Source organism: Geotrypetes seraphini, chromosome 2, assembly GCF_902459505.1.
Source record: "Geotrypetes seraphini chromosome 2, aGeoSer1.1, whole genome shotgun sequence".
Classification (NCBI taxonomy): Eukaryota; Metazoa; Chordata; class Amphibia; order Gymnophiona; family Dermophiidae; genus Geotrypetes; species Geotrypetes seraphini.
This window is the reverse complement of record NC_047085.1, coordinates 240879413-240906335: the sequence shown is the minus strand read 5'-3', so window position 1 is coordinate 240906335 and position 26923 is coordinate 240879413. Positions and strand designations below refer to the sequence as shown.

The following is a 26923-nucleotide window of genomic DNA, read 5'->3' as shown; positions in this document are numbered from 1 at the left end:
TCCTCCAACTCATTTGAAACTTCAGCAGAACCAAATAAGAAACAACAATACGGCAATCCTTGTGACGGTATCTGGAAATGCAAAGTACAGTGACCGGCGTACTAGCGCTAGTACACCGGTCACTGTACTTTGCATTTCCAGATATCGTTACAAGGATTGCCGTTTTGTTGTTTCTTATTTGGTTCTGTGTAAGTTTGCCATCACTTTTGTGATTTGACTTCATGCCATTTGCATTGGCGTTGGAGGCTCTTAAGACTCCTGATGCAGGCACATCTGCCGAAACATGTACATGTTGAGTCATTGAGTCATTTAGTCGTTGGATGAACTTTTTTGTTTTTGGATGAATAAAGGCTTTCAAACCATCAAATGAGTTGGAGGACACTTTTATTAGTGCACATCATTCTGATTTGGACAATTCCATTCTGTCTTTTGCATAGTTTTAAAAACACACGCATATACCTAAATACCACCATTCCAGAGTTCTCCACTAGTGTTACTGTTCTGGGGGTGGGGTGCTACTTCAGTATCATACTTTCAGTTGTGACTAAACAAGCATGTTTCATAACATAAGAACATAAGAATTGCTGCTGCTGGGTCAGACCAGTAGTCCATCGTGCCCAGCAGTCCACTCACGTGGCGGCCCTTAGGTCATAGACCAGTGCCCTGAGTCTAGCCTTACCTGCGTACGTTGTGGTTTAGCAGGAACTTGTCTAACTTTGTCTTGAATCCCTGGAGGGTGTTTTCCCCTGTAACAGCCTCAGGAAGAGCGTTCCAGTTTTCCACCACTCTCTGGGTGAAGAAGAACTTCCTTACGTTTGTATGGAATCGATCCCCTTTTAACTTTAGAGAGTGCCCTCTCGTTCTCCCTACCTTGGAGAGGGTGAACAATCTGTCTTTATCTACTAAGTCTATTCCCTTCATTATCTTGAACATTTTGATCATGTCCCCTCTCAGTCTCCTCTTTTCAAGGGAGAAGAGGCCCAGTTTTTCTAATCTCTCACTATCCCTGTCTCTCACAGTTGAAAGAGTGATATTGTATACTAGCCCCCATCGGTACGAAAGCCAGCAAAAGATTCCCACACACCTTAGACCTGCTTAGAAGCAATGTAACAACAGGCATACTTCACTCTCAAAATTTATACTAGCTCCCAAGTTAGTTTAATGTACACAACCACATTTTAGCTGTGATATTGGCTACAATTATGCTGGTATTTTATAAAACTGCAGAGGCACCTTTGTCTTTAAAATAGCTACAAAAAGTGCTCATTTTACCTCTCAACCTATAATACCTGCTATAACAATACCATCTTACAGGAAAATTTTATAAAAGGTCACCTATGTGTGAAGTGCAAGCAGGTCCATGTTTGTAGCCTATTTCATAGATAAACATAGGGGCCTTTATATTAAAGCATGCAAAGCAGTTAGCATGTGAATTAGTGTGTGGTAGCTGTTACTTGGACAAGCAGGATAACTGCTAATATAGTGGCATGACAGTACACGCTAATTGGCAAGTTAACTGCATGTTGTTTTAGGGGGTAGGAATTACGGTGGTCATGAGTAAATGAGCACGGACCTCATACTGCAGTTAACGCATGGGTACATACCATGTGCTAACTGATACTTGTACATTTTTAATACTGATTCACTTACCGCCTCCTTAAGCGGTGGCACTAGGTGCAGCCATGCTAATTACAACCAGATTGAAGAGATCCCCCAGGCAAAGCTGGGGTGCTGTTAACATTGACCAGAGAAGGCCACTTTGCTGGGGATTGACTTGTTAGGAAGGGATTGGGGGAGGGGGTTAACATAATATAACATAGATTCTTATATTCCGCAGCTACCTTGCAGTTCTGTGCAGTTAACGAACTAAGAAAGTATTGTCTATTCACAGTATGATCACAGTAGATTAATCATACTTAGCATAGATGTCTCCTATCAGCAAAATTAAAATGATTGACAAGGTAGCTGGGTAAAAGTCCATTCAGAGCCTTAAAGCAGATACAACCAAACTTCAAAACCACTCTTGTCTCTATTGTCAACCAATGTAATCTGTGATAATACTGGGGTTAAGAGGAGAGAAGGCAGGGGCATGGTAGCAAGGGCACAGCAAAGGATGAGGATAGTTGCCAAGTGGTTAGGAAAGGTACTGATTGGTGAAATAGAAAGAGGGAGGGTTGAAAGAAAGGAAATAATTTGGCGGGCTAGGAGATCATATGTGAAGTGGAAAGGGGAGAGGAAGGTTTTTACAGTAGCTGGGGAATTTTGCCCTTCTACTCACCCCTGTGGTCTGTTTGGAGACAATTTTGTTCAATAGTTGTGGGTAGTTGGGGCCTGATGTGGTGACATGTTGGATATTCTGTATCAGGAAGATGGGGGGATTGGTCACAGCTTGGGAGCTGTGGTCCATTAAAGTAAGAAATTCTGCCACTAGTTGCAGCTGGAATTATACTTTGGGAGATACCTGATTAATAGAAATATTGCTAGGGGGCAGCACTCCCATGATCACTTCCTACCTTTAATTTAGGAAAGCACTAAGAATGCATTTATTCTCACTATAGTATAGTCCCAGACTTAAGCTCTGTACTGTCTGACTCATGATTAGAGAATGACACAGTGGATGTTACCCACGGCTAGCCGTGAGTAGCCGCAGGTAACCCACCAAAACAGTGGAGGGGGGAAAGGTGCTCATCGCAGGTACGGGGACTAGGCCATCCACCGCCCTGTGGAGCGGTTAATGGCCTTGTCCCGCAGTTAAGGGAGGGAACACGCATGGCCCTCTCCTTCCTTTCTTTCTACCTACCCACCCGAATCTATCTATCTCCCTCCCTCCCCTTTACCTTCACGGCGCTTTAAGGTTTTAGTCTTGTTGAAAGCCGCCGGCGCGTACATGCAGTCGCACATGTGTGGGCAGAAGCTTCTCCTCTGATGCAACTTCTGACGCGACTGCACGAACTCTCTAGCGGCTATTAAAAGACTGAAACCTTAAAACGCGCCGTGAAGGTATGGGGAGGGAGGGAGATGCACGGACTGCACGAGGGGTGCCAGAGGGAAGGGATCTTTGAGCTGGTCCACTGTGCGATCAACTCAGCGTCTATGGGCCGGCTCCCTGAGTGCTGCATTGCCCAAAGCTATGAGCAGTGGCTCCTCGCGCATGTCCCACGCCTCATCTAGAAGCCTTCCCTCTGACGTTGTGATGTCAGAGAGAAGGCTTCCAGTTCAGGCGCAGGCCACGCGTAGGAGCCTTTTCCCATGACTTTGTGCACTGCAGCACTCAGGGAGCCATCCCAAAGATGCCGTGTTGATCGTACCGTGGACCGGCGGTTGAAGAACACTGCCTAAGACCATAAGAAATATGTGTTTTCCGATGGTCTTAGGCCCCCCAAAGGGGTCGCGACCCACAGGTTGAGAACTCCTGTCTTAGACAGAGGAAGAGACAGAGGAAGAGATAATGGTTGCTACAGATGGGCAGACTGGATGTGATTTATTTGAATGATTGTCATCCTTCAATTAAATTTGAAATGAAAGTCCATCTAACTGAAATAGTTCTTTTAGATGTGAGAATTGTGAGTAAACAAGTAAATTTTTTTACAATGGAACATGCAAAACCATCTGATTGAAATACTTTATTGGAATTTTCAAATATACATTTGTGCGTTTTGAAAAATAACCTGTCAAAATCTCAGTTCTTTAGGTATTGGCGTATTTGTCATTCCACAGAGGAATTCCTGTCTCAAGCAGAATATATGAAGACAAAGTTTTTGGAGCCAGTGGTGTCAAAAGCTTTGAAAAAGGCTAGATTTAGCTCTCGAGATCAACTATTGCAATATAGAGTTAAGGAGACTGATAAAACATTGGTGCTCTGCATTATGAAATTTTCTAATATTTCACAGTGTTTAGGCAGAAAGAGTAAAAATGTGTGGCCTGTTTTCAAGAATTGGACTGCAAAGTCTCATTTACACGTAACAGCAATTTAAGTGATTTTTTTTTAAAGAGCGGATGTCTGGTCCTGTGTGGAGGAGGGGAGGGTGGGACACTTTCAATGTGGAAGATGCACAATGTGTGAGAATATGCAGGGAGGAAGTGTGGTACAAATTTCAGGTAGAAGGCCCATAAAATTATGTACGTTACCAACATGTGAAACAGTGGGGGTAGATTATGCTTTAGCCTGTACTTGTGATTTAATCTATATTGGACACACATCAAGAAGTAACTGATGTGCTTACCCGACACTGTGTGGAACAGAATCATTCATTCAAGTTATTTAAATGTTCTATATTGGAACGCACACCTTTGACGCAGCAGAGAGGGGATATTAAATGGACATTATATCAACATAAACAGCGGTGGATATTCTACCTGGATACAATTTGGCATACTAGCTTAAATCAAAAGTTAGAATGGTGTGCCTTTTATTAATTTATGAATCCATCGGTCAGTTTATGAGGTTATTGCCCCGGAAGTACATTCACCGGAAGTAGAAGAGTTAACACCTTTTTGTTCCAGCCACGTGGCTTGGTGCCATCAGTGTATGGATTTGCAGTTTGCTCTTAGCCTATGAAAATATCCCTGACGCTGCTACTATATGGCAAAACAAGGACCTTGTTGGAAATAAGATTACAAATGATCAACGATTGAACAACTCTGGACGTTTTTATATATATATATATATATATATTTTTTTTTTTTATTTTTTTTTTTTTAACAACCTGACAGTGTGGGTGGAATCAATGCTGGAAACATTTTGGATGCCGAAGTTTTGGAGTTAAGTACAATGCCATTGACTATTTCCCTGAGCACACTGGTGGGTTTTGTCCCTAGCTGAGATTGGCATCTTGTATAGTGGACTTTTTTTAAGTTTATGATAAAAAGTGAAAATCTCACATGCAATAGCCAATAATAAATATTTAATAAATAATCACTTATGAGTGAAGCTGTTCAATCAAACAGTCCAAAGTCAAGCGCTACACTCTTATATTCATCTTACTTAGAAAGTGAGAATAAATAAATAAACACTCAATCTTATAATAGCATTCCAGTGCAACTTCATTCCACTTTAGATATTTTCATGGTTAGAATGATTTTACCATTTTCATATATTGACCTCAGTGGCTACACTCAGACCATCTATTTCATGTAAGGCTTGAGTATATGCAGCCAGCCTCCTCATTGGTCATATATTTTTCATTAATCATAACTCTATGGTTTTCTAATAATGCCTATGAAGAACTTATCTTAGGCAGCAGGGAGGGACTCCGACGTGAATTCTTGTTTTGCTATCAGCTGTAACAAGAAAAGTCCCCTGATTTTCCTGTGGAGCACTGGCTTCTGAATCCTTTGCCGCACAGGTATGCTTCTATCCGAGGACTCAGGAACTCTGTGGGTGGGTGCCTATGATAGAATATTGAAGGTTAACCAATGAGGAATTTGGGTTCTCCTTCCTAGCTCTGGAGCAATGACTGCCCGGTAGCTTCTAAGGCAAATTCCCCTGCATATGTGCTTCAACTGTATGCTTTAGGTACAAAATAGTTAAGCCTTGAGCTTTAGCTTCAGCATTTGAACTGGAGGATATAAGTGTTTTGTTTGTGGATTTTTGCTCCTGTTCCTCTTTATTTTTCTTTTTGGTATTTAAAATTGTCTACATAGATGCTTTTAGTCTTGTCTGCATCTATGTTTTATATTTATAAATCATTTGTTCTGTAAAACCTCATTGTATTTTATTTAATCACTTGTTATATGTTAAACGTCAATAAAAAAATTTAAAAATAAAAATGAATGTTCGTCAGTAAATAACCACTCTGCCTTGCCTAAATGCTAATATTCAGTGCCATTTAACTACAGACTTCTACTGAATATGCTTAGGGCTGGGGCAATCAGGGTGCATTTGGGACATACCCGGAAACTATCCCAGCAGCACTGATATACAATGCCAGTGCCTCGATAACTAAAAAGGACATTAAGATCATTTAAATGCAGTCCTAACCATTTTAATTTAAGCGATTATGAGATACTAATTGCTTGTTTTCAGCACCAATTAAGCTTTTTAAATAATTGTTAGGTGCCTAGATTGGGTAGACGTGCCGATCTAGGCACCTAACTTTAGACATCTTTTCTAGAATCTGGGCCTAAGTTCTGCTTCTAGTCCTTTCTGTTCTTTTTGCTCCCTCTAGCATCCCTACTGTTAACTAGCTTTATTTTTGGTGCACTTAGGGGTCCTTTTACTAAGGCACGCTAACCGATTTAGCACACGCTAAATCAGTTAGCTTGCCTTAGTAAAAGGATTCCTTAATTTACTGTGTCTTTGTAGCATATTGAGATCTTTGCTAATAGATATATTAGAGAATTGAAGTACAATAACTATATAGAGTGATTCTGCAATATTTGTTTAATTTTTAACTCTAGGGTACAAACGTACGCATCTTCCTCTCATCTGTATTATCTGATCCTAAATATTTTAATGATCCAGAGAACTTCAACCCAGGGCATTTCTTGGATGAAAATGGTGATTTTAAAGCAAATGAAGCCTTCATACCTTTCTCAATGGGTAAAAGTATTTTATTTATTTATTTATTTTTATTTCTTCCATTTGTGTGTCGCACATATCTATACAAGTTATCCCAGGACAAGCAGGCAGCATATTCTTGACTGATGGGTGACGGCACCGACGGAGCCCCGGTACGGACAATTTTAGAGTGATTGCACTCTAAGAACTTGGAAAGTTCTAGTAGGCCACACAGCGCACGTGCGAGTGCCTTCCCGCCCGACGGAGGCGCGCGGTCCCCGGTTTCTTAGTTTCCGCGGAGCTAAGAAGACGCGTCCTTTTCAACGGCTGTTGAAAATATTTTTTTCAATCGCCTTCCCGCTCGCGTAAACCTTCAGGAAATCTTATTTCCTTTTTTTCTTTTATTATTTTTTTGATTTAAAAAAAAAAACAACAAAACTTTACTTTTTTCGGTTCGCCCCGGCAGGGCCTGTTGCCACCATCGAGGCCTTGGCCTTCGATTTGGCAGAAGCCGTTTTTACGTTCATGCCCCCCCAACCCGGGTTTAAGAAGTGCCAGCAGTGTGCACGGCCCATTTCTCTCACCGACCCTCACAACTGGTGCTTACAGTGTCTGGGTCCAGACCATCGGGCGTCCACCTGCACCCGCTGTGCCACATTCAAAAAACGGACTTTGAAAAACCATCAGATTCAACAATGGTTGTTATTTGGTGCCGATATGTCTGAACCTACGGCACCGACACCGACATCGGCCCCGTCTCAGTCGGCACCCACCTTGTCGACACCGCGCCGGCGTCGCAACCATCTACCCAACCCTTTTGACTTGGTTCTCCAAGGCATAGCCAGTGTTCTACCATCTGCCCATCTTCCCTGACCCATAGGAGGACGTCTTACTCTCTACATCAGCCGTTGGGAACTCATCACCTCGGATCAGTGGGTCCTCAACATCATCCGCCACGGCTATTCTCTCAACTTTCAGACTCTTCCTACCCAAAGTCTGCCAAGAGAGTCTGCTTTGAACACCCCTCAGTCTTCCCTCCTTCTTCAGGAGGTTCAATCCCTCCTCCTTCTGAACGCCATAGAGGAAGTTCCTCTAGATCAAAAGGGGCAGGGATTTTACTCCCGTTATTTTTTGGTTCCCAAAAAAACAGGAGATCTCAGACCCATTTTAGATCTTCGCGATCTCAACAAATGCTTGGTCAAAGAAAAATTCAGAATGCTCTCTTTGGCCACTCTTTACCCTCTTCTCACTCAAGGCAACTGGCTATCCTCCCTCGATCTCAAAGAGGCATACACTCACATACCGGTCAATCTGGCCTCCAGACAATACCTCCGCTTCATGATCAATCACTGTCATTACCAATACAAGGTGCTACCCTTCGGTCTTGCCTCCTCTCCAAGAGTGTTCACCAAATGTCTGATTGTGGTGGCTGCTTTTCTACGCTCTCACCACCTTCAGGTCTTTCCTTACCTCGACGATTGGTTAATCAAGGCCACTTCCTCTCAGACAGTGCTCCTGGCCACCAACCAGACCATCCTTTTTCTTCAACTCCTGGGGTTCGAGATCAATCTACCCAAATCTCATCTCATCCCCACTCAGAGACTTCAATTCTTTGGAGCGATCCTGGACACAGTCCTCATGAGAGAGTTCCTGCCCTCCAACCGTCTACAAACTCTTCAATCTCTATGTCAGCAGGTGCTTCCACAACGTTCCATCTCTGACAAGCAACTGATGATACTCTTGGGTCACATGGCCTCGACAGTTCATGTCACCCCCCTTCGCACGTCTTCACCTGCGCACTCCTCAATGGATCCTTGCTACCTAGTGGTCTCAAGCGACGGATCCTTGCTCACGACACGTCTTTGTGACATCATCTCTTCGTCAGTCTCTACAATGGTGGTTGTAAATCCGGGTTCAGACCGGATCCTAATGTAATGGATGTAAACCGCCTAGAACTCTTTGGGTATGGCGGGATATAAGAACATAATAATAATAATAATAATAATAATATCCTCAAATCTCTCCAGAGGTCTTCTGTTCCATCTACCTCCTCATCAACTAGTCATCACCACCGACGCCTCCCCTTATGCCTGGGGAGCTCATTTGAACGAGTTCCAGACTCAAGGCCTTTGGACAGCCCAGGAAAAGAAGCATCACATCAATTTCCTGGAACTCAGAGCGATGTTTTATGCCCTCAAGGCCTTCCAACATCTTCTCTTTCCTCAAGTTCTCCTACTGTGCACAGACAATCAAGTTGCCATGTACTACATCAACAAACAGGGTGGGACAGGCTCTTGCCTCTTATGCCAGGAAGCCCAGAAGATTTGGGCTTGGGCGACAGATCACCAATTATTCCTGAAGGCTGTCTACATTCAGGGAGAGCAGAATTCCTTGGCGGACAACCTCAGCAGAATTCTCCAACCCCACGAATGGACTCTCGATCCTTTAACTCTCCAGTCCATTTTCGCTCAATGGGGCACTCCTCAGATATACCTCTTTGCAGCTCCTCACAATCATCAGCTGCCCCACTTCTGCTCCAGACTCTACTCTCCTCACCATCTGGCAGCGGATGCATTTCTTCTGGATTGGTCCAATCTGTTCCTGTATGCTTTCCCCCCTCTGCCTCTCATGTTACGAACCTTGTTCAAGCTCAAGAGGGAACAATCCACCATGATTCTCATAGCTCTACGGTGGCCCAGGCAACATTGGTTCTCCCTTCTACTTCAACTCAGCTCCAGAGAACCTATTCTACTTCCACTGTCTCCTTCTCTACTTACACAGCATCAGGAGACCCTTCTGCATCCCAACCTCCAGTCTCTGCACCTGACAGCTTGGTTTCTCTCGGGCTGACTTCACATGATCCTCTTCTATCTCAGCCCATTCGTTCTATTCTGGATGCTTCCAGGAGACCGGCCACTCTGCAATGTTACCATCAGAAGTGGACACGGTTTTCTTCTTGGTGTCTTCTTCATCAGCATGATCCCACTTCCCTTGCAGTGGAGACCTTGTTAGATTATCTTCTTTCTTTGTCTGACTCTGGTCTCAAGTCTACTTCCATCAGAGTCCACCTCAGTGCTATTGCTGCTTTTCATGAGCCTGTTCATTGGAAACTTCTCTCAGCTCATCCTTTGGTGTCCAGATTCATGCGGGGTCTTTTCAATGTCAAACCATCTTTTAAGCCCCCTCCCGTAATCTGGGATCTCAATTTGGTTCTTTCCGCATTAATGAAGCCTCCATTTGAACCTTTAGCTACAGCTCCTTGCAAGTTTCTCACTTGGAAAGTGCTCTTCCTTGTTGCTCTTACCTCTGCCAGGAGGGTCAGTGAGCTACACGCACTAGTTGCTTATCCACCTTTCACAGTCTTTCATCATGACAAGGTGGTTCTACGTACACTTCCAAAGTTTCTCCCTAAGGTTGTCTCTGAATTCCATCTCAACCAATCGATTGTTCTGCCTGTCTTCTTTCCGAAACCTCATTCTCATTCTGGAGAACAGGCTCTGCATACTTTGGACTGTAAGCGGGCTTTAGCTTACTATTTAGATCGTACTAAGCCCCACAGATCATCTCCCCAACTCTTTCTGTCCTTTGATCCGAATAAATTGGGACGTCCTGTTTCTAAACGTACGCTGTCCAATTGGCTTGCAGCGTGCATTTCATTCTGTTATGCTCAGTCTGGACTGACACTGGAAGGTTCTGTCACGGCCCATAGAGTTCGAGCTATGCCAGCATCTGTAGCTTTCCTCCATTCAACTCCTATTGAGGAAATCTGCAAGGCTGCTACTTGGTCCTCAGTTCATACTTTTGCATCTCATTATTGTCTGGATGCTTTCTCCAGACGGGATGGGCACTTCGGCCAATCTGTTTTACAAAATTTGTTTTCCTAATGGCCAACCTTCCCTCCATCCCTCTTTTTGTTAGCTTGGAAGTCACCCATCAGTCAAGAATATGCTGCCTGCTTGTCCTGGGATAAAGCACAGTTACTTACCGTAACAGGTGTTATCCAGGGACAGCAGGCAGATATTCTTGCGTCCCACTCACCTCCCCGGGTTGGCTTCTTAGCTGGCTTATCCTAACTGGGGACCGCGCGCCTCAGTCGGGCGGGAAGGCACTCGTGCGTGCGCGGTGCGGCCTACTAGAACTTTCCAAGTTCTTAGAGTGCAATCACTCTAAAATTGTCCGTACCGGGGCTCCGTTGGTGCCGTCACCCATCAGTCAAGAATATCTGCCTGCTGTCCCTGGATAACACCTGTTACGGTAAGTAACTGTGCTTTCTTGGCGACATTACAGAGGAAGGGGTTAGAAGAGGGTAGGGAGGACTATGGAGGGCAGGAAGGAATGGAGAGGAGAGAAGTATGTAGAATATTTCATAGAAATTCCTAATTTTACAGATAGGAGCATAATCTATGTAAATGATACCTAAATGAATTAAAAGTAATATGTAAAAAGGAATTGAAGGGAGGAACTGTTAAACAATAGAATTCAGGGAAATTCAATTAATAAAATAAAAAGAATAGGGGTAAAAACAATGGAATAAAATTTAAAATAATTCATAAACTAGAAAAAAAAATCAAATAAGTCTGACAGAAGTCCAATTTCCTGAAGCAGCTCTGTTGCCTCAGCATATTTTAAATAATCCCAATGGCAAAAGTCCAGACAGGATAGATATCAGCTCGGGCTTTCCAGCTGCTGCAGCCCCGACTCATTACTTCCAGGCAGAAGATGCACAGAGATAGAACAATCCAGCACCGGGCTGCACTGTTCTCGGTGGGCGGAGGATGCTCATGGGCAGCTCCCGATGAATACAGCACTCTGCCTCCATCGGACAACCAGGAGGAGAAGTCCACGGCACGGTCCTGGAGATATCATCAGCCCCTCCCCAATGAGAGAACAGACACCGCCCCATCCAAGGCAACAACCAGCAGCGGTCAACCATGCTTCCACTGGTCCCGCCTCCAGCAACGATCTCCCTGTAGCGATCTCCAGTCACCACACGCAGGTAGGAAGGGCCTCTGCTGAAAATGAACCGTTCCAGGCCTTTAGGTTAGTAGACAGTTATGCTGTGATTCTATATCTGTGAAACTCTTCCTATCCAAGATGTTTTCTGACTCGCCCGAGTGAAACTGAAAAGAAAAATGTACAGAACCCTATAAAACTATGAATAAGGTAGATGAAAGGAACAAAATAAAACTAAATAGAACAAAAACTTTAAAATATAAGAGAGACAATGAAGCCCAGGTCTTACTCGGGCAACATTCTAGAACAGAATAATCATGTTTGCAAAATGTGTATTTAATTAATAAATCTTTAAAAAATTATATACTGTATAGTACTCCCCCGAACCCCCGTGAATGTTGAAAAACCGCAAATACGTTTTTTAGCTGGGGAGACAGGACAGGGCAGCCGGAGAGGAGTGTCAAAGCAGCTCCTGATTGGTGAGGCCCGACTTTAATGCAGGAAGAGGTGGATGGAGCACACCGCGAGTGATTTCCTTCACTCACCGGCGCTCCGGCTGTCCTTTCCTGCCTCTCCAGCTACCCTCTCCTGCCCAGTCATTCTTGGTCAGAAAATACCATGAATGTTTCAAGTTTATTTCAAATTTACTATACCGCCCACTCAAACCTTCTGGGCGGTGTACAAAATACCTTAACATTATACCAATTAAAAAATAATTTAGTCTAAAACAAACCAGGGGGAGAAAAATAAATAAATAAATAAATAGATCAAGAACGATTAACAGACACGGACGAACAGGGACAAAAGGGAAGATGGGATTAGAAATTACAATTGATAGAAAAAGAGAGAACATTAAAGGGAAGAACAAAAGGTTGGGGATATAAAATGGAAACATTACTTAAAAATAGAACTAAGTTGTCCTGAAAAGGACATTTTAGGTTACAAAGGCATCTCGGAAAAAGAATGTTTTTAACATGACCTTGAATTTGATCAATGATGCATTTTCCTGCAAGTAATTGGGTATGCTATTCCAGAGAAAACGTGCACTAACAGAAAAAATTGTATTCCTGATAGTATTGATCCGTTTCAATGAGGGAACTATAAGAAGATTTTGTGCAGTGGATCGTAGAGACCTAACTTGAGTATGAGGGATAAGCAAATTATTAATAAATTCTGTCTGGCTATTAGCTTTCGTTTCAAAGGTTAGAAGTAAAAATTTTGTAAGTGATCCTATGCTCTATAGGCAACCAATGAACTTTACAAAGAAGAAGCGTAACATGATCATATTTTTTTGCGTTAAATAAGATTTCTATTGCAGTATTTTGAACCATTTGGAGCCTTTTTATTTCTTTTTTTGTAGTGCCCTTGAGAAGGGCATTGCAGTAATCCAAGCAAGAGATTAGGACCGCGAATCGCTGACCGCAAATTTGCGGGGGAGCACTGTATATAATAATGATAATCTATCTTCCCATAATGGGAATAATTTTTTAAGCTTTTACAGGCTAAATCAATGTGCAGTAATCATATGATAAAAATATTTTTATTTTTTTTAGATGAGTCAGGGGTCAGAGTGTGGGTATTCCTGCACTAAACGGTGCAGTTACATTACCATGTGCTAACTGATTAGTGCAGGAATACCATGTGAGCCCTTAGATTCAGATTCTATAAATGGTGCTGAGTGTCGCCTACATTGTAGGTGCCGCTCGGCGCGGTTGTCAATCAAAAAAACCCCCAATATCGTTTATAGAATCACACCTGGTAGCACCTATGCGAACGTTGGTATTGCTAAGCATTGCTCCTTTAGGCCAGCTTTCTACTCACCTAATTTGACGTTGTTTATGTCGGATACCTAATGATGCCTAAGTCAACCATATCTGTTCTCCACCCATAATATAGGTATTGTTAGGCATCTTTAGGCATGGGAGGGCGCCTTCTCTTAGGCATTGCTAGGTGCCCTAAGAGTTTGGCGCTAAACTCTTAAATTGTTTAATGATTTTGTTTTTTGGCGTGGTCAATTATCACACCAATTAAGCCAATTAAAAATAAAAATTAGGTGAAGATCCCAGACTTAGGGTGTCTAGCATTTTCCCTATTTGTCCTGGTGGGCTCACATTTTATGTAATGTACCTGGGGTAATGGGAGATTAAGTAACTTGTTCTATAAACCAAATGCAGGAGAGTGGATTTTCTTCAATGCAAAAAAAATATATACCAACTCAACTCTAAAAAGATTTTTTGAAAATCATTTTATGAAATACTGCAACTACTGAATTTAATATACAGTAAGGAGGAAAAAAAGCCTCAGAACCCCATCTTCAGACAGATGAAATCTTGCTGAAAGACTGGAAAGGGTAAGATCCTCACTGTCTTATTAAAAAAAAAACTTCCTTAAACAGCGTTGATAAATGCTTGTTAAATTTTGAATGAAGTGATATAAACGTTAGGGTCCATTAAATTGTGGTAAAGGTACACATCCCAGCAAACACTTTAACAGGCTTATTCAAGGTTTCAAGGTTTCAAGGTTTATTAAGTATTTGATGAATCGCTATATCTTTATACAAAGCGATGTACATAATAATAAAATAAATTAAGTTAAAATACATACAGTATAAATAAACAATAGAAATCCAACATGACCAACAATAATTGGGAGGGAAGGGGGGTTAAAGTTACATCTATTATATTGAGAAATACATTTAAGGAAAAAACATTAGGGAGTGAGGGGATTTTAAAAGCAGAAATTAATAAAATAAAGTAAATTTTAAATATTAAAAGCCTGTTTAAAAAGAAATGTTTTCAGGGATTTCTTGAAGGATGAAATGTCTTTTTCAATTTTTATGTATTGGGGCAATGAATTCCACCATTGGGGGCCAACTACAGAGAACATATCTAATCTTCGAGTGCCTATTATTTTTAAGGAGGGAACAACTAATAGATTTTGGGAAGATGATCTAAGTGCGCGTATGGAACTATGGGGAATTAACATTTTTGAAATGCACTGAGGTTGATTGAATATCAAATTTTTAAATATAAGTAACAAGACCTTAAATTCAATTCTCTGGCAAATAGGGAGCCAATGTGATTCAATGAAAAGAGGAGTTACATGATCAAATTTATATATATAAATTTATAAAATATTTATAAAATTATAAATACAGCTACAGCAACTTATCTTTTGAAACAGCTGTGCAGGGCCGCTTGTGCGGGCCTATGTAAGCGTCCCTTCAGCCTTCCTCCTCTGACGATGGCGACCAGCGTTTGGCTCAAAGCTGTGTCAGGGAGGCAGGAGGGTAGGACGTGATCTTTGCAAATCGGCATCAATCTGAATGCTCAGTTGGCTGTTCGGAGGCTTTTTTTCCTCCTGATATTCAATTCAGTAGTTGCAGTATACTAACGCAAGCTCTATGGAGGTGTTAGCGTTTAGCGCGTGCGGTATTGTAGCGCGCGATAAACACACGCTAAAACCACTAGCGCACCTTAATGAAAGGAGCCCCAAGTGACTTGCCCAGGGTCACAAGGAGCAGCGTAGGATTTAAACCCACAACCTCATTGTGCTGAGACTGTAGCATATTTATTTTATAAAATACAGTGGTACCTTGGATTACGAGCATAATCCATTCCAGGAGCATGCTCATAATCCAAAATGCTCGTTTATCAAAGCAAAGTTCTCCATAAACAATAGTGGCAACAGCAATGATTGGTTCCAGAACCTATCGGGGCCGGGTGCTGCAGTGCCATCTCCTCCGTCTGCCTCCTCCGTCCATCATCGGAAGAAGAACCCCACAGTGCCGCTTCGGGGGGGATACGTGTAATATCCACCAGCCGCCGGAGAACCTTGCAGTGCCTTCAGAGGGATGCCTCCTCCATTCGCTGGCCAGCCCTCCATGTCGGATGCCCCTCGCACGCTGGAGAGCCCCCACCCGAGCCCACACAGCCGAGCGCCGCCCCACCTGCACGCCGCGCACAACGCCGATGATTGATGCTGTGCGCGTCACACGCAACATACAGGCGGGACGGCACCTGGCCGCGCAGGCCCCGACAGAGGTCCTCCAACCTGCGGAAGGCACCCGATGTGGAATGCTGGCCGGAAGACGGAAGAGGAATCTCCCGAAGCAGCGCTTCCTGGACTGAAAGTGCTCGTTTATCGGGGCAGTGCTCGGTTTGCGAGTCAAAAGTTTGCTGAGTGTTTTGCTCATCTTGCAAAACACTCGCAAACCGGGTTACTCGCAAACCAAGGTTCCACTGTATATGTATACATGTACAGACTATATACCCACACTTATACCTTCTTTATAGCAGGTGTAATTTATCTGAACAAATTTGGGTAGTACTAGGATCATTGGATAAGTCTATTTAAAAAGGCAACATAGTTATGTTGCCTTTTCAAAATATATGCCCTGGGCATTTCACATTGGCAATCTATTATGAAAATGTCCCTTGGAGAGTAATTTTGCAAATACAGAACACTTGACTGCAAATGTAGAGGGGAAAATTGAAATGCATGGCTCTGACTGACTGCATCAATCAGAACAGGAGGATTCTGAGAGAACTGTGAAACTGGTACTGAGATTGAAAAAGTTATATCGTATATGATTGCTGTTTAAGAGTTAAGTCTAGAAAAATTATAATTGAAAAGCATGTTAAGGACTATGAGAAAAGTATTTTAACAGCTGAAAATTTGAACTGTTAGGGCTGGATTCTGCAAATGGTGCTGTTATCGGTGGACAACTACAAAAGCAGTGCCATTCGCGTGTCAGTCATGCCACAGCACCATTTGTAGAACTGTGGCCACATCAAAAGTTGGCACCAGAAATATAGATTGGAGTTTTACAGTTCCACATTTACAGCGCCTACCTGTGACGAGAATCATGTCTACAGAGGTGCCGATCAGCACAAATCACACCTACAGGTTTTCAGGATTTCCCCAAATGAATGTGCATCAGATTTATTAGCATACAATGAAAGCAGTGCATGCAAATAGATTTCATGCGTATTCATTGGGGAAATCCTGAAAACCCGAATGGATTGTGGCCCTCAAGAACCAACATTTGACACCCCTGGTATATGTTTTGGTCCTTAGGATGTCTATCTTTTTTGGCCATTTTCAAAAATAAAAACATCCCCATAAAAATGCACAAAACAAGTTTTGTAGACATATCCAACTACCTTGTCTGATCGAAGCAGAGGAATTCCCATCAGTGGAGCCAGTTTCAGGGATTTATGCCAGCTGAGCTGATGGGGATTCTTCCTGCCAGGATCAGCTGAGCCGAGAAGCCCTGACCCATCCCCAAAACATCCTCCCAACATCCCCCAACATTTCTGGACCCCTTCCATGTCACTCAACACCATCCAACATCATCGAGCACCCCCCCCAAACACACATACACACATCACCCAACACCTCCCCTCGTACCTTCTGCTGCAAAATCATCAGGAGGGAAGCCCACTCCCTCCTGCCTACAGGGCCCCGTGCTGTGAATGATGGGCCTTCCCCCTCCCAATGAATCTTGGGATGCAGTGGGAGGGGCCTAAGGCCCTGATTGGCTCAAAATGGTGATTTGGAGTTAATCAGGGGCTTAGGCCTCTCCCATTGCATCCCAAGATGCACTGGAAGGGGTAAGCCATGTCATCTGCGGCATGTAGTCCTGTAAGCAAGAGGGAGTGAGCTGTTTTCTGTTTGCTCTTCTGAAAGTGTGTGGGAGGGGTTCCAGGGATGTAGGAGGGGAGCCCAGGAATGTGGGGGAATGTGGGGGCAGAGATGTCAGGGGAGATATGGGATATCAGGGAGATATCCGCATGTGAGGGGGATGTGGAGGATATCAGGGCGATGGTGGGATGTGAAGGGGAATGTAGGGGATATCAGAATGTCAGAGGGATGGGCTATGCAGCTCAGCTAATCCTGGCAGGGGGAATCCCCATCAGCTGTGCTGCCAGGAATCCCTGAAGCTGGCTCAGCTGATGGGAAGCCTATGGGTTTTTTTTTAGTCTTTGGTTGGTGGGAGGGGGTCATGATCACTGAGGAAGTAAGTCTTGTCAGTTTGGGCACCTTTATGGAACTTAGATACAAATCAAAGAGGTCTAACTGCCAGCATCTAAGTTCCTCTAGGAAAGCTTTGATTATGTCTGGGGTACATCCAGGTTGAAGCCCACCCAATTCCCACCCATAACACACCTCCCAACACGCCCCTTTGCTCTCAGGATGCACAGCAGCTTAGAAGTGCTGCTGCACATCCAGAAAGTTGGGTTTGATTATTGGCACTTGGATGTCCCTGCTATTAGGATGTCCAAGTGCCGACTTAGGATGGTTTTTGGACATTTTAAAGTTTTGATTATGAGCCCTGTATTGAATTATTTCATGGGATTTATTCAGAAAGATTAATTTCATATGAATAATCTCATTAAAATGCATTTATTCTCTATATGTTTGTTTCTTTTACTAGGTAAGCGGAATTGTCTTGGAGAGGGTCTGGCTCGGATGGAGTTATATCTGTTCTTCACGGCTATCCTGAAGAACTTTTCCTTAAACTCTGTTCTACAGCCCCCCAAAATTGACCTAACACCAGTTGTTAAAGGCATAGAAACCATAGTTCCCTCTTATGAAGTTCATTTTCTCCCACGCTAGGAAAAACTAACCCCCTCTTTTACAAAGGCATGCAAATTGATTTAGCGTGCGCCAAACGCTAACGCGCCCATTATAGTCTATGGATGTGTTAGCTACCGCACCTTAGTGAAAGGACCTATAAATATATTTTGTGACACTAAAAGGACTGTGTGATATGTATTGTACTTTCCCCTCTTCAAATTCATCTACTGCAACATCAATAAACACTGGTGGGCACCTACATTAGATAGACTGGGAGCTCACTGGGACAGATAGGGAAAATGCTTGAAGTACCTGTATGCAAACTGCTTTGAGTGTGCTTGTAAAACTACAAAAAAGCCATGTATACAAGTTCCAATCCCTTTCTCTTTCTTCTAAATAACTTTGGGTTTTACTAAATGGTGCTAGAGGATTTTAGTGCAGGCCGGCAAGGCAAATGCTCCGACACTCATTGGAATTCTATGAGCGTTGGAGCATTTACCTCACTAGCCCACTCTAAAAACCTCTAGCATCATTTAGTAAAAAGAGCTCTAAATCTGTAGAAACACAAAAGCTCCATTTAGGGGGGGATTCATGAAAGGGTGCTAACCACTAAAGATGCCCATCCTATGGGTATCTTTAGTTGTTAGCATGCACTAACATGTGTGAAGGGGCATAATTTAAAAAAACGTCTAAGTCCCCTTTTGGCCTAGGCCCTAAACGCTGAAAGTATAAGCAGGGAAAATGTCCATTCTCATAGAAAACGTCCAAAATGAGGGTTGGTTTTTTTTGAATGGCCTACCTCTATGTTCAGCTGTTTAAACGTCCAGACCACTACTACGTCTACACTTACAACACATTACCAACCAAAAAACAGCCTAAGTCTCAAGACAAAACCAAACCTTTTAGGCGAAGGAGGGACCAGTCCTTTGCCTCATCTCCCCTGCCTCGATCCTCACCCTGAAGTGTTGAGGTTCGGGGGGGGGAGGGGGGCGATCGCTATCACGGCAGGGGAGATAAGGGATCTCTCCTGCTGCGATCGTTGCGGTGGGGGGTGGGCAGGTTGCTGGGGCCACTGAGCTGATCGATGCAGCCACAATCAGTTCAGCGGCCCCTTATTTGGCACTTATACCTGATTTGATTTGGTCTAAGTCAAAACGTATAAGTGCCGACTAGGCAACCTGTTCACACTTTTGGTTATACCTGCTGAACGACTATGTCTAGGTCAGCCCACCTCTCGCCTTTTCCCCTCCTCTAAAAATGCCTCTTTTTGTTCTATGCATTTAGAGGCAGGGGAAAGGCCTAAGCTGGTTTTAGATATGTCTAAAACCAGCTTTGATAATCAGTACTTGGACGATCTGGCTTTTTGATCGTCCCAAGTACCGATTTAGGCCACTTTTTAAACATTATTTTTTGGGTTTGTTTTTTTTAAAATTATGAGCCCCTTAACATCCTTTGATTAATTCCCCTCTTTGGGTAGGATATCAAGGGAGGAAATGAAAAGATCTGGTCAGGGTGTTCACAGTTTCCCTGGTATTTTATAAAATATTTTCCTGATCACAGAGGGATTGATATTCATCCAGCAGAGGTAAAGCATTATTCCCAGATACTCAATGCTAGGCCATACCAGTACCGACATTGAATATCAGGGTTTATGCAGTTAGCTGTGTCTTGTGCACTTAGGTGCAATATTCAGCACTTTGCATAAGCGACATTGCATAGAAAATAGGACTAATGAGGTGAAGTAGTGAAAATTGTTATTAATTTAAGAAAGAAAGTTGAATCATTGGAGAATAATTCTCATAATAATTTTCAGTTTTTGAATTTCCCTCAGATGTTTTCTGTTACACCTAGGGAAATGCACAAGAGGTATTTTGTGGAAATTTTATTGGTTCCTGAAGAAATGGTACCTCCTTTCTCACAAGTGCATTATTTGCCTGCAAAAGTTCAGCAGAATCAATAAGTGGTTCAGGATGCTGTTTCTCAAGATATTTCAGCTATTTTGGAGTCTTTTGACAAGGATTCAGCTAAAGCTCTAACATTAGTCGCTACAGCGGCCCTAGTTCCAGCTTATATATGGATTTTGAAGATTTTTTTCAAGAATAGACACAAGGGGGAAATTATATAACCAGCGCCTAAACATAGGCAGTGGTAGACACCCTGCCGATGCCTGTTAATTGAAAAATGGCATCTCTTTTGCTGATCGTAGTTGGAGAGGGTGTTTCGGGTGTCAGGCAGGAGGAAGTGGGCATCCCTCCTGCTGATTGGGGGAGTCCTCTGTCCGCTGCAGCTGGCTCAGCTGATTGTGGCAGGGGAATCTCCCACCCCCAATCAGCTGAGCGAGCAGGACTCTTCGGGGAGCCCTGCCGGCTCAGCTGATCAGGGATAAATTTTCTTGCTGTGATCAACTTATGGCTGTTGCAGTCTAGCAGCAAAGATAGGTGGCTGAAATGTAGGCCAGGGTTTTCCAGGCCAATATTTCAGCCACCTATCTCGACTGATTAGGCGCGATTCTATAACTGGCACTGTTAAGTGATTGATATGCGATTGGCAGCCGCTGACATGGGTGCTGGTTACAGAATCCATCTGAAATTGTTCTTGGGTTTGAAGATTCAGATTTTTCCAGATGTTTCTCAAGATACACAAAAATGAAGATGTCAGTTTTTTGCTTTTAAAACCTGGCGTTACCCAGGTTGGTGGAACATTTTATTTGAGATATCCTTGCAATGCATTGAGAGATATCAAACTTTAAAATATGTTTTCTTTGAACCATCTCATTTCTGGCAACAAAGTGTATTGAGGGAATCTAAGAGGATTTTTCAATTTAGCCTCTAGGGTGTTAGGTCATTTTTCTTCTGTTATTCAATTTCTTGTTGTTTTCCACTCATTGTAGTCTTGGATCTATATTATATGGACTTGAGAAATGTATACTTTGATGTAATTTATTTAAATATTTCCTTGACTTGTAATAGTATATATTTATTTTCTGTACAAGTTTGTTTGGTAAAATAATATGAAAACTTAAGCCCTCTATTACTAAGTCGTGGTTGAGGTTTCTACCATGGCCTGGAGCGCTAAATGTTCTGACACTCTTAGGAATTCTAAGAGTGTCGAGGCAGCAGCAGAGCATTTAGGCCCTCTTTTACAAAGGTGCGCTAAGCGTTTTAGCAGGTGTTTAGTCTGCGCTAAATCAACATGTACGCTAACCGCTAACACGTCCATAGGATAACATGCATGTGTTAGCGTTTAGCGCATGTTTAACACACGATAATATTTCTCACACGCTAAAAAGCATAGTGCACCTTAGTAAAAGAGGGGGTTAGTGTTCCAGGCCAGAGTAGAAACCTCTACCATGACTTAGTAAAAAGGGGGGCGGGGGTTAATAAATATATTTAAAAAAACAGAACTGACTAATCTAATCATAGGACTTACTTAGGACTCCTTTTATGAAACTGTGGTAGAGCTTTTTACTGCAGGCCAGTGAGGTAAATGCTCTGACACTCATAGGAATTGAATGAGCATCGGAGCATTTACCTTGCCAGCCCGCAGTAACAAGTTCTACCACAGTTTGATAAAAAGAATTCTTAGGCAGTTAAATGCTGAATATCAGTGAGTCAATTTTGAAGATGTCATAATTTTAGAAAGCACTAGTGAAACAATGGTACAACTTTATGAGGAAAATCAATAACTAAATTTAAATTTTATATAGTATGTTATTTATCTACTTGGAATTTATAGGAAATTATGCAAAAGTATACAAATTATTGAAATATGTTCAAGTGCTCTGATCATAGTTTTTTATGTTTTTGCATTGCATATTAATGGCTTTCTAAGCATATTCTGAAAGGAAAGAATGATTGTAGAGGTCTGTGTTGGAGTTTATATGGTAAATGGATTCAATATAAAAATAAATAGCAATTGGACACAAGGTCCCAGGCATCTCCTCTTCTAGCTACAAGTACTGAAAGAACAGTGTGAAGAGGTAAGGAAAATAGTCATGACTACAGTGAGAAGGTCAGCTTGGTATGATTACAGCGAGTCTGTTTTGCAAGCTATGTTGTGCAGTGAAGAGGAACAGGAGAGAAGAGATACAGCGGAGAAGATACTGAAGATCAGAGGTGAAGGAGATGAGAAGACACAGCTCGGAGACAGCAGGGTGAGACCCAGGAAAACGCCATCCATCAACACTGAGGCATCTACACTCACCCAATTGTTTGACTGGAGCTCTGGAATCTCTGAGCCTCCTCTTGCCTGTACCATGACAGCAGCAGACATCAAGGCATTTGTAAGCAAGCCCATGGTAGTTCCAGACTAGCCATCACATACCCAGTCCATAGAAAGGTATATAAAAATGGCAACTAAGGCTGCTGGTCAGGTGTACAATCAGGAAAGGAGGGACCATTATATTAGCAGTCAGATGATAAGCAAGCAGCTCATGAGTGAAATAGAAGCAAACAAGATATGGCCTCTTTGCTGGATTTTGTTAAATAACATTAACCTCCTCCCCTTTTACTAAACCATGATAGTGGTTATTAGTACAGGGAGCCATGCTGAATGCTTCGCACTGCTCCCGATGCTCATGGGGGATAAATTAACTACATAAATGACATTTTAAAGACAATTATGTAGCTACAGCTGTAGTTCAGACTATTTGCACATTCAGATAAATATTATTTAATGCCTACATATTTCAACTGTGATTTGATGTAGGGAAGACTCACTTGAAGCTATTTATTGAATCTAGCTTTAGATACAGCATGCAACACTACATAGTTTTGTCCCTGGTAGTTTGTAATGTTTGAAAAATTAAAAAAATCTACTCTAAAATTGACACTTCCTAATTCATAGTTGCAAAAATAGAATGTAAACAAAGACTAAATCAAAATAAACATTAACCAAAATCCAGTGAGGTGGACTCTATTGACTGTGGGGTGTCAGATTGACCACATGAAGTGAAAGCCACTTCAACGGGTCTGTCAATTCCTCATTCATCCCCTACAGACCGTATTCTTTATGAATTTTTTCAATTGCTTTTTTTATATATATTATTTTTTAAAACTTTTCATTTCTAACGTTGTTCATAATAAGTTAAGTAATAAATTAAGTATTAAAGGTGACTTAGCTTCTTTCAGTTAGCTGTGTGAATCATATTGTTTGGATATGCTTTCTCCTGTGTTTTACATAGAACACTCCCTTCTGCCAACGCGTTTCGCCGGTCTTTATCAAGGCATGGGGTTCTAGGGAAAAATTACAAAGCATATAATGAAAACCTATCATTCAACTAAAACTAAATTACAAAGTTAAAGAACATAACTGCGGCACATACCTGATACATAAAATGTACCTAGTTTACGTATCAACGGCATCCAGTCAGGTTATTTATTGTATTCAGTGCCCGTGCCCTAAACTTTATGTAGGTCGTACTTTAAGATCCATAAAAATAAGATTGACAGAACATAAGTCCAGGGTCCATACTCGAAATGAAACGTCTCCATTGGTTCATCATTGGAAATTGTGCAATCATACTCTAAAAGACTTAAAGTGGCGAGTGTTGGATAGTATTACTGCAGGGTGGGAGGGAGGTAATATAGAAAAAAATCTTAATTTAAAAGAACTTCGATGGATGTTCATGTTGAACTCCATGGCTCCAGAGGGGTTAAATGAAACAGCTGATTGGCTTGCCCAAGTTGACCTTAGTTGCTAACATCAGTCTGACGTCAGGAATAACCTCTATTTCAGTGTGAAAAAAATGCCGCGGCCATCTTTTGGATGCCGTTGATACGTAAACTAGGTACATTTTATGCATCAGGTATGTGCCGCAGTTATGTTCTTTAACTTTGTAATTTAGTTTTAGTTGAATGATAGGTTTTCATTATATGCTTTGTAATTTTTCCCTAGAACCCCATGCCTTGATAAAGACCGGCGAAACGCGTTGGCAGAGGGGAGTGTTCTATGTAAAACACAGGAGAAAGCATATCCAAACAATATGATTCACACAGCTAACTGAAAGAAGCTAAGTCACCTTTAATACTTAATTTATTACTTAACTTATTATGAACAACGTTAGAAATGAAAAGTTTTAAAAAATAATATATATAAAAAAAGCAATTGAAAAAATTCATAAAGAATACGGTCTGTAGGGGATGAATGAGGAATTGACAGACCCGTTGAAGTGGCTTTCACTTCATGTGGTCAATCTGACACCCCACAGTCAATAGAGTCCACCTCACTGGATTTTGGTTAATGTTTATTTTAATTCATAGTTGCCCATTTTATCTACAGACCACCCACAAAATAACCAGCTTACAGGTTAGCAGTCTGTGGTGATCAGCAGCATGAAGCAATTAAGTGCCCCTGAATATCAGTGGATAGCTCAGAACAAGCAATTTTACCAGCCAGTAATCATTTCTTGCCATCTTGGTGGGGGCACCGTCACCTCTTCTTTTCGCCCCCATGCTCCTTCTCCGCCCTATCCCTACCATGTGAACCTTCCCGCCCCCTGTATTTCTAACTCCTCGCTGGTGTGAGCAGTTTCTCCACCTTGCTCGTGTCAGTGTCGGCTCTCCCTTTGAAGTCACTTCCTGGTCACAGGACTATTTATTTATTTAGATTTATATCCCGTTCTCCCAGTAGCTCAGAACAGTCTACAAGTAAACATACACAGTAGAAGTAATTAGACAAATAAGATGTACAATAGGTTTAGATGCTTGGACATACAAGATTGTGCAGTATTTATCAGAGTACAAACAATTTTTCAGAGTACAGACAATTTATCAGAGGACAGACTAAGAGAGGACTATACTGAAATTTAGGGAGAAGTTAAATAGGGGAGAGAAGAGAGAGGTGGGGTTTAAGGGGGGGTGTAGACTGAGGGAGATCTTTAGTTGAAGACTAGTGACAGTGTTCATTGGAAGAAGAGGGTATAGAGGAGCTACTTGCTGGAGGTAGTTCAGATGAAAAGGAAGGTTTTTACTGCAGATACCAAAGTGGTTTGCAATACATTGAATAGTAAGCAGGTACTCTAAGGAGTTTCTCTTTCTGTTCTGGAAGGTTCACATTCTCACTATAGTACTTGGGACAATGGAGGGTTAAGTGACTTGTCCAGGATCACAAGGAGTGGTGCTGGGATCAAACCATATAACTACATGCAAATTAAAACAATAAATATTACAAATTGTATAACTGCGGACTGTGCCCATAAATCATTAAATAATACGTACAAACCAACATATAGTTGTTAAAGCACACACAAATATTTACTGTTATTAGGACCGAGTCTGTCACAAAAAAAGGGAAATGACATAAAAATGTATATGACAGAAGGAAGAATCTCAATAAATGGCTCAAAATAATAAACCTATCTCACAAAACTACAGTAATTACATAAAAATGCTTTCATCTTTAAGAGTGAAGATTAATTAAGACATTGAAAGCCTACAGGGACTCGTTTTTTGTGTATGAATTCTGTATTTGAGTTCCTTGAAGGAAGCAGAGAATAAAACATGATCCATATCGGGACCCTATGAATTCCATTTTGTAGTTGTTTTGTTTTTTTTAAAAAAAAAAATTCAACCATTGCTGGTATTAACTTTTGATGTGATTACTATAATTTTGTGAGAAGGGTTTAATGTTTTGAGCCTGTTATTAGGACCCAGCATCCTTCCAAATCCTTCTGTGAGGCCAGAACTGTGCACTATAAACAGGAGTGAGTGAGAATGGCTATCCCTCCCTTTTTATGGAAAGCAGATGAATAATCCCAGACCTTACAGAAGCTATCAACCGTTTCAAAGGAAGATTTTGCTGTCAAATAATTCTTTTGCAGCAAAAAAAAGAACATCTTCATTTATTGTGCAAATATAATTGGTTTTTTTCTGCTTAAGTTATTTATCCAGGATTTACTATACCACCTTAACTGACTTTGCATGACAAGGAACATGAGTCACAGTAGGATCAGTAGGTCTGCTGAAACAGTCTAGGACAGTGTTTTTCAACCTTTTTACACCTATGGACTGGCAGAAATAAAAGAATTATTCTGTGGACCGGCATCGGTCCGTGGACCAGCGTTTGAAGAACACTGGGCTAAGTTGTGGGCCAGACCCCGCCCATCTCTACCCAATCTCCACCCCAGACCCTGCCCCCATAATAGTACTAATTGCACCTTGCATGTCCCGTGCTTCATCTGGAAGCCTTCCCTTTGACGTTGCAACATCAGAGAGAAGTCTTCCGGATCAAGCGCAGGATGCCCATAGGAGCCACTGCCCGTGGCTTTGTGCACTGAATCAGTTAGGAAGAGGGAGCTGGCTTGAAGATAACGCTGCATCGATCGCACCATGGATCGGCAGTTGACGAACACTTTTTTGGGCCTGATACACGTGCTGTCCCTGTAGACTGGCAGGAAATTTCTGTGGACCGGCACTGGTCCATAGACTGGTGGTTGAAGAACACTGGTCTAGGATGCATATGGGTCAATTTTTAAAGCCAGCTGTGATCACTCTTTATATAATACTTGCTGGAGAATTAAATAAACTTGAAACTTGATCCCACGCTTTTTTTAACTTCGTCACCGTTTTCATCTCCACCACCTCTCTCGGGAGTGCAATCCAGGCATCCACCACCCTCTCCATAAAGAAGAATTTCCTTACATTGCTCTTGAGTCTATCACCCTTCAACCTCAAATTATGTCCTCTGGTTTTACCATTTTCCTTTCTCTGGAAAAGATTTTGTTCCACGTTAATACCTTTCAAGTATTTGAACACCTGAATCATATCTCCCCTGTCCCTCCTTTCCTGTAAGGCAGGGGTAGGGAACTCCGGTCCTCGAGAGCCGTATTCCAGTCGGGTTTTCCGGATTTCCCCAATGAATATGCATGAGATCTATTTGCATGCACTGCTT

At 42.1% G+C, this 26923-nt stretch overlaps 1 protein-coding gene across 1 annotated transcript in view; it reads left to right on the top strand.

Moving 5' to 3' along the window:
* The window catches only part of LOC117355144 (cytochrome P450 2G1-like), an 80982-nt gene extending 62719 nt beyond the window's left edge, over positions 1-18263 (top strand). Inside the window, exons 8-9 of the mRNA XM_033933264.1 lie at positions 6400-6541; positions 17892-18263. Of these exons, the coding sequence (XP_033789155.1) occupies positions 6400-6541; positions 17892-18073 (324 nt within the window). The 3' untranslated portion in view covers positions 18074-18263. The remainder of the gene's footprint in view (positions 1-6399; positions 6542-17891) is intronic.
* The last annotated feature ends 8660 nt before the right edge of the window (positions 18264-26923 follow it).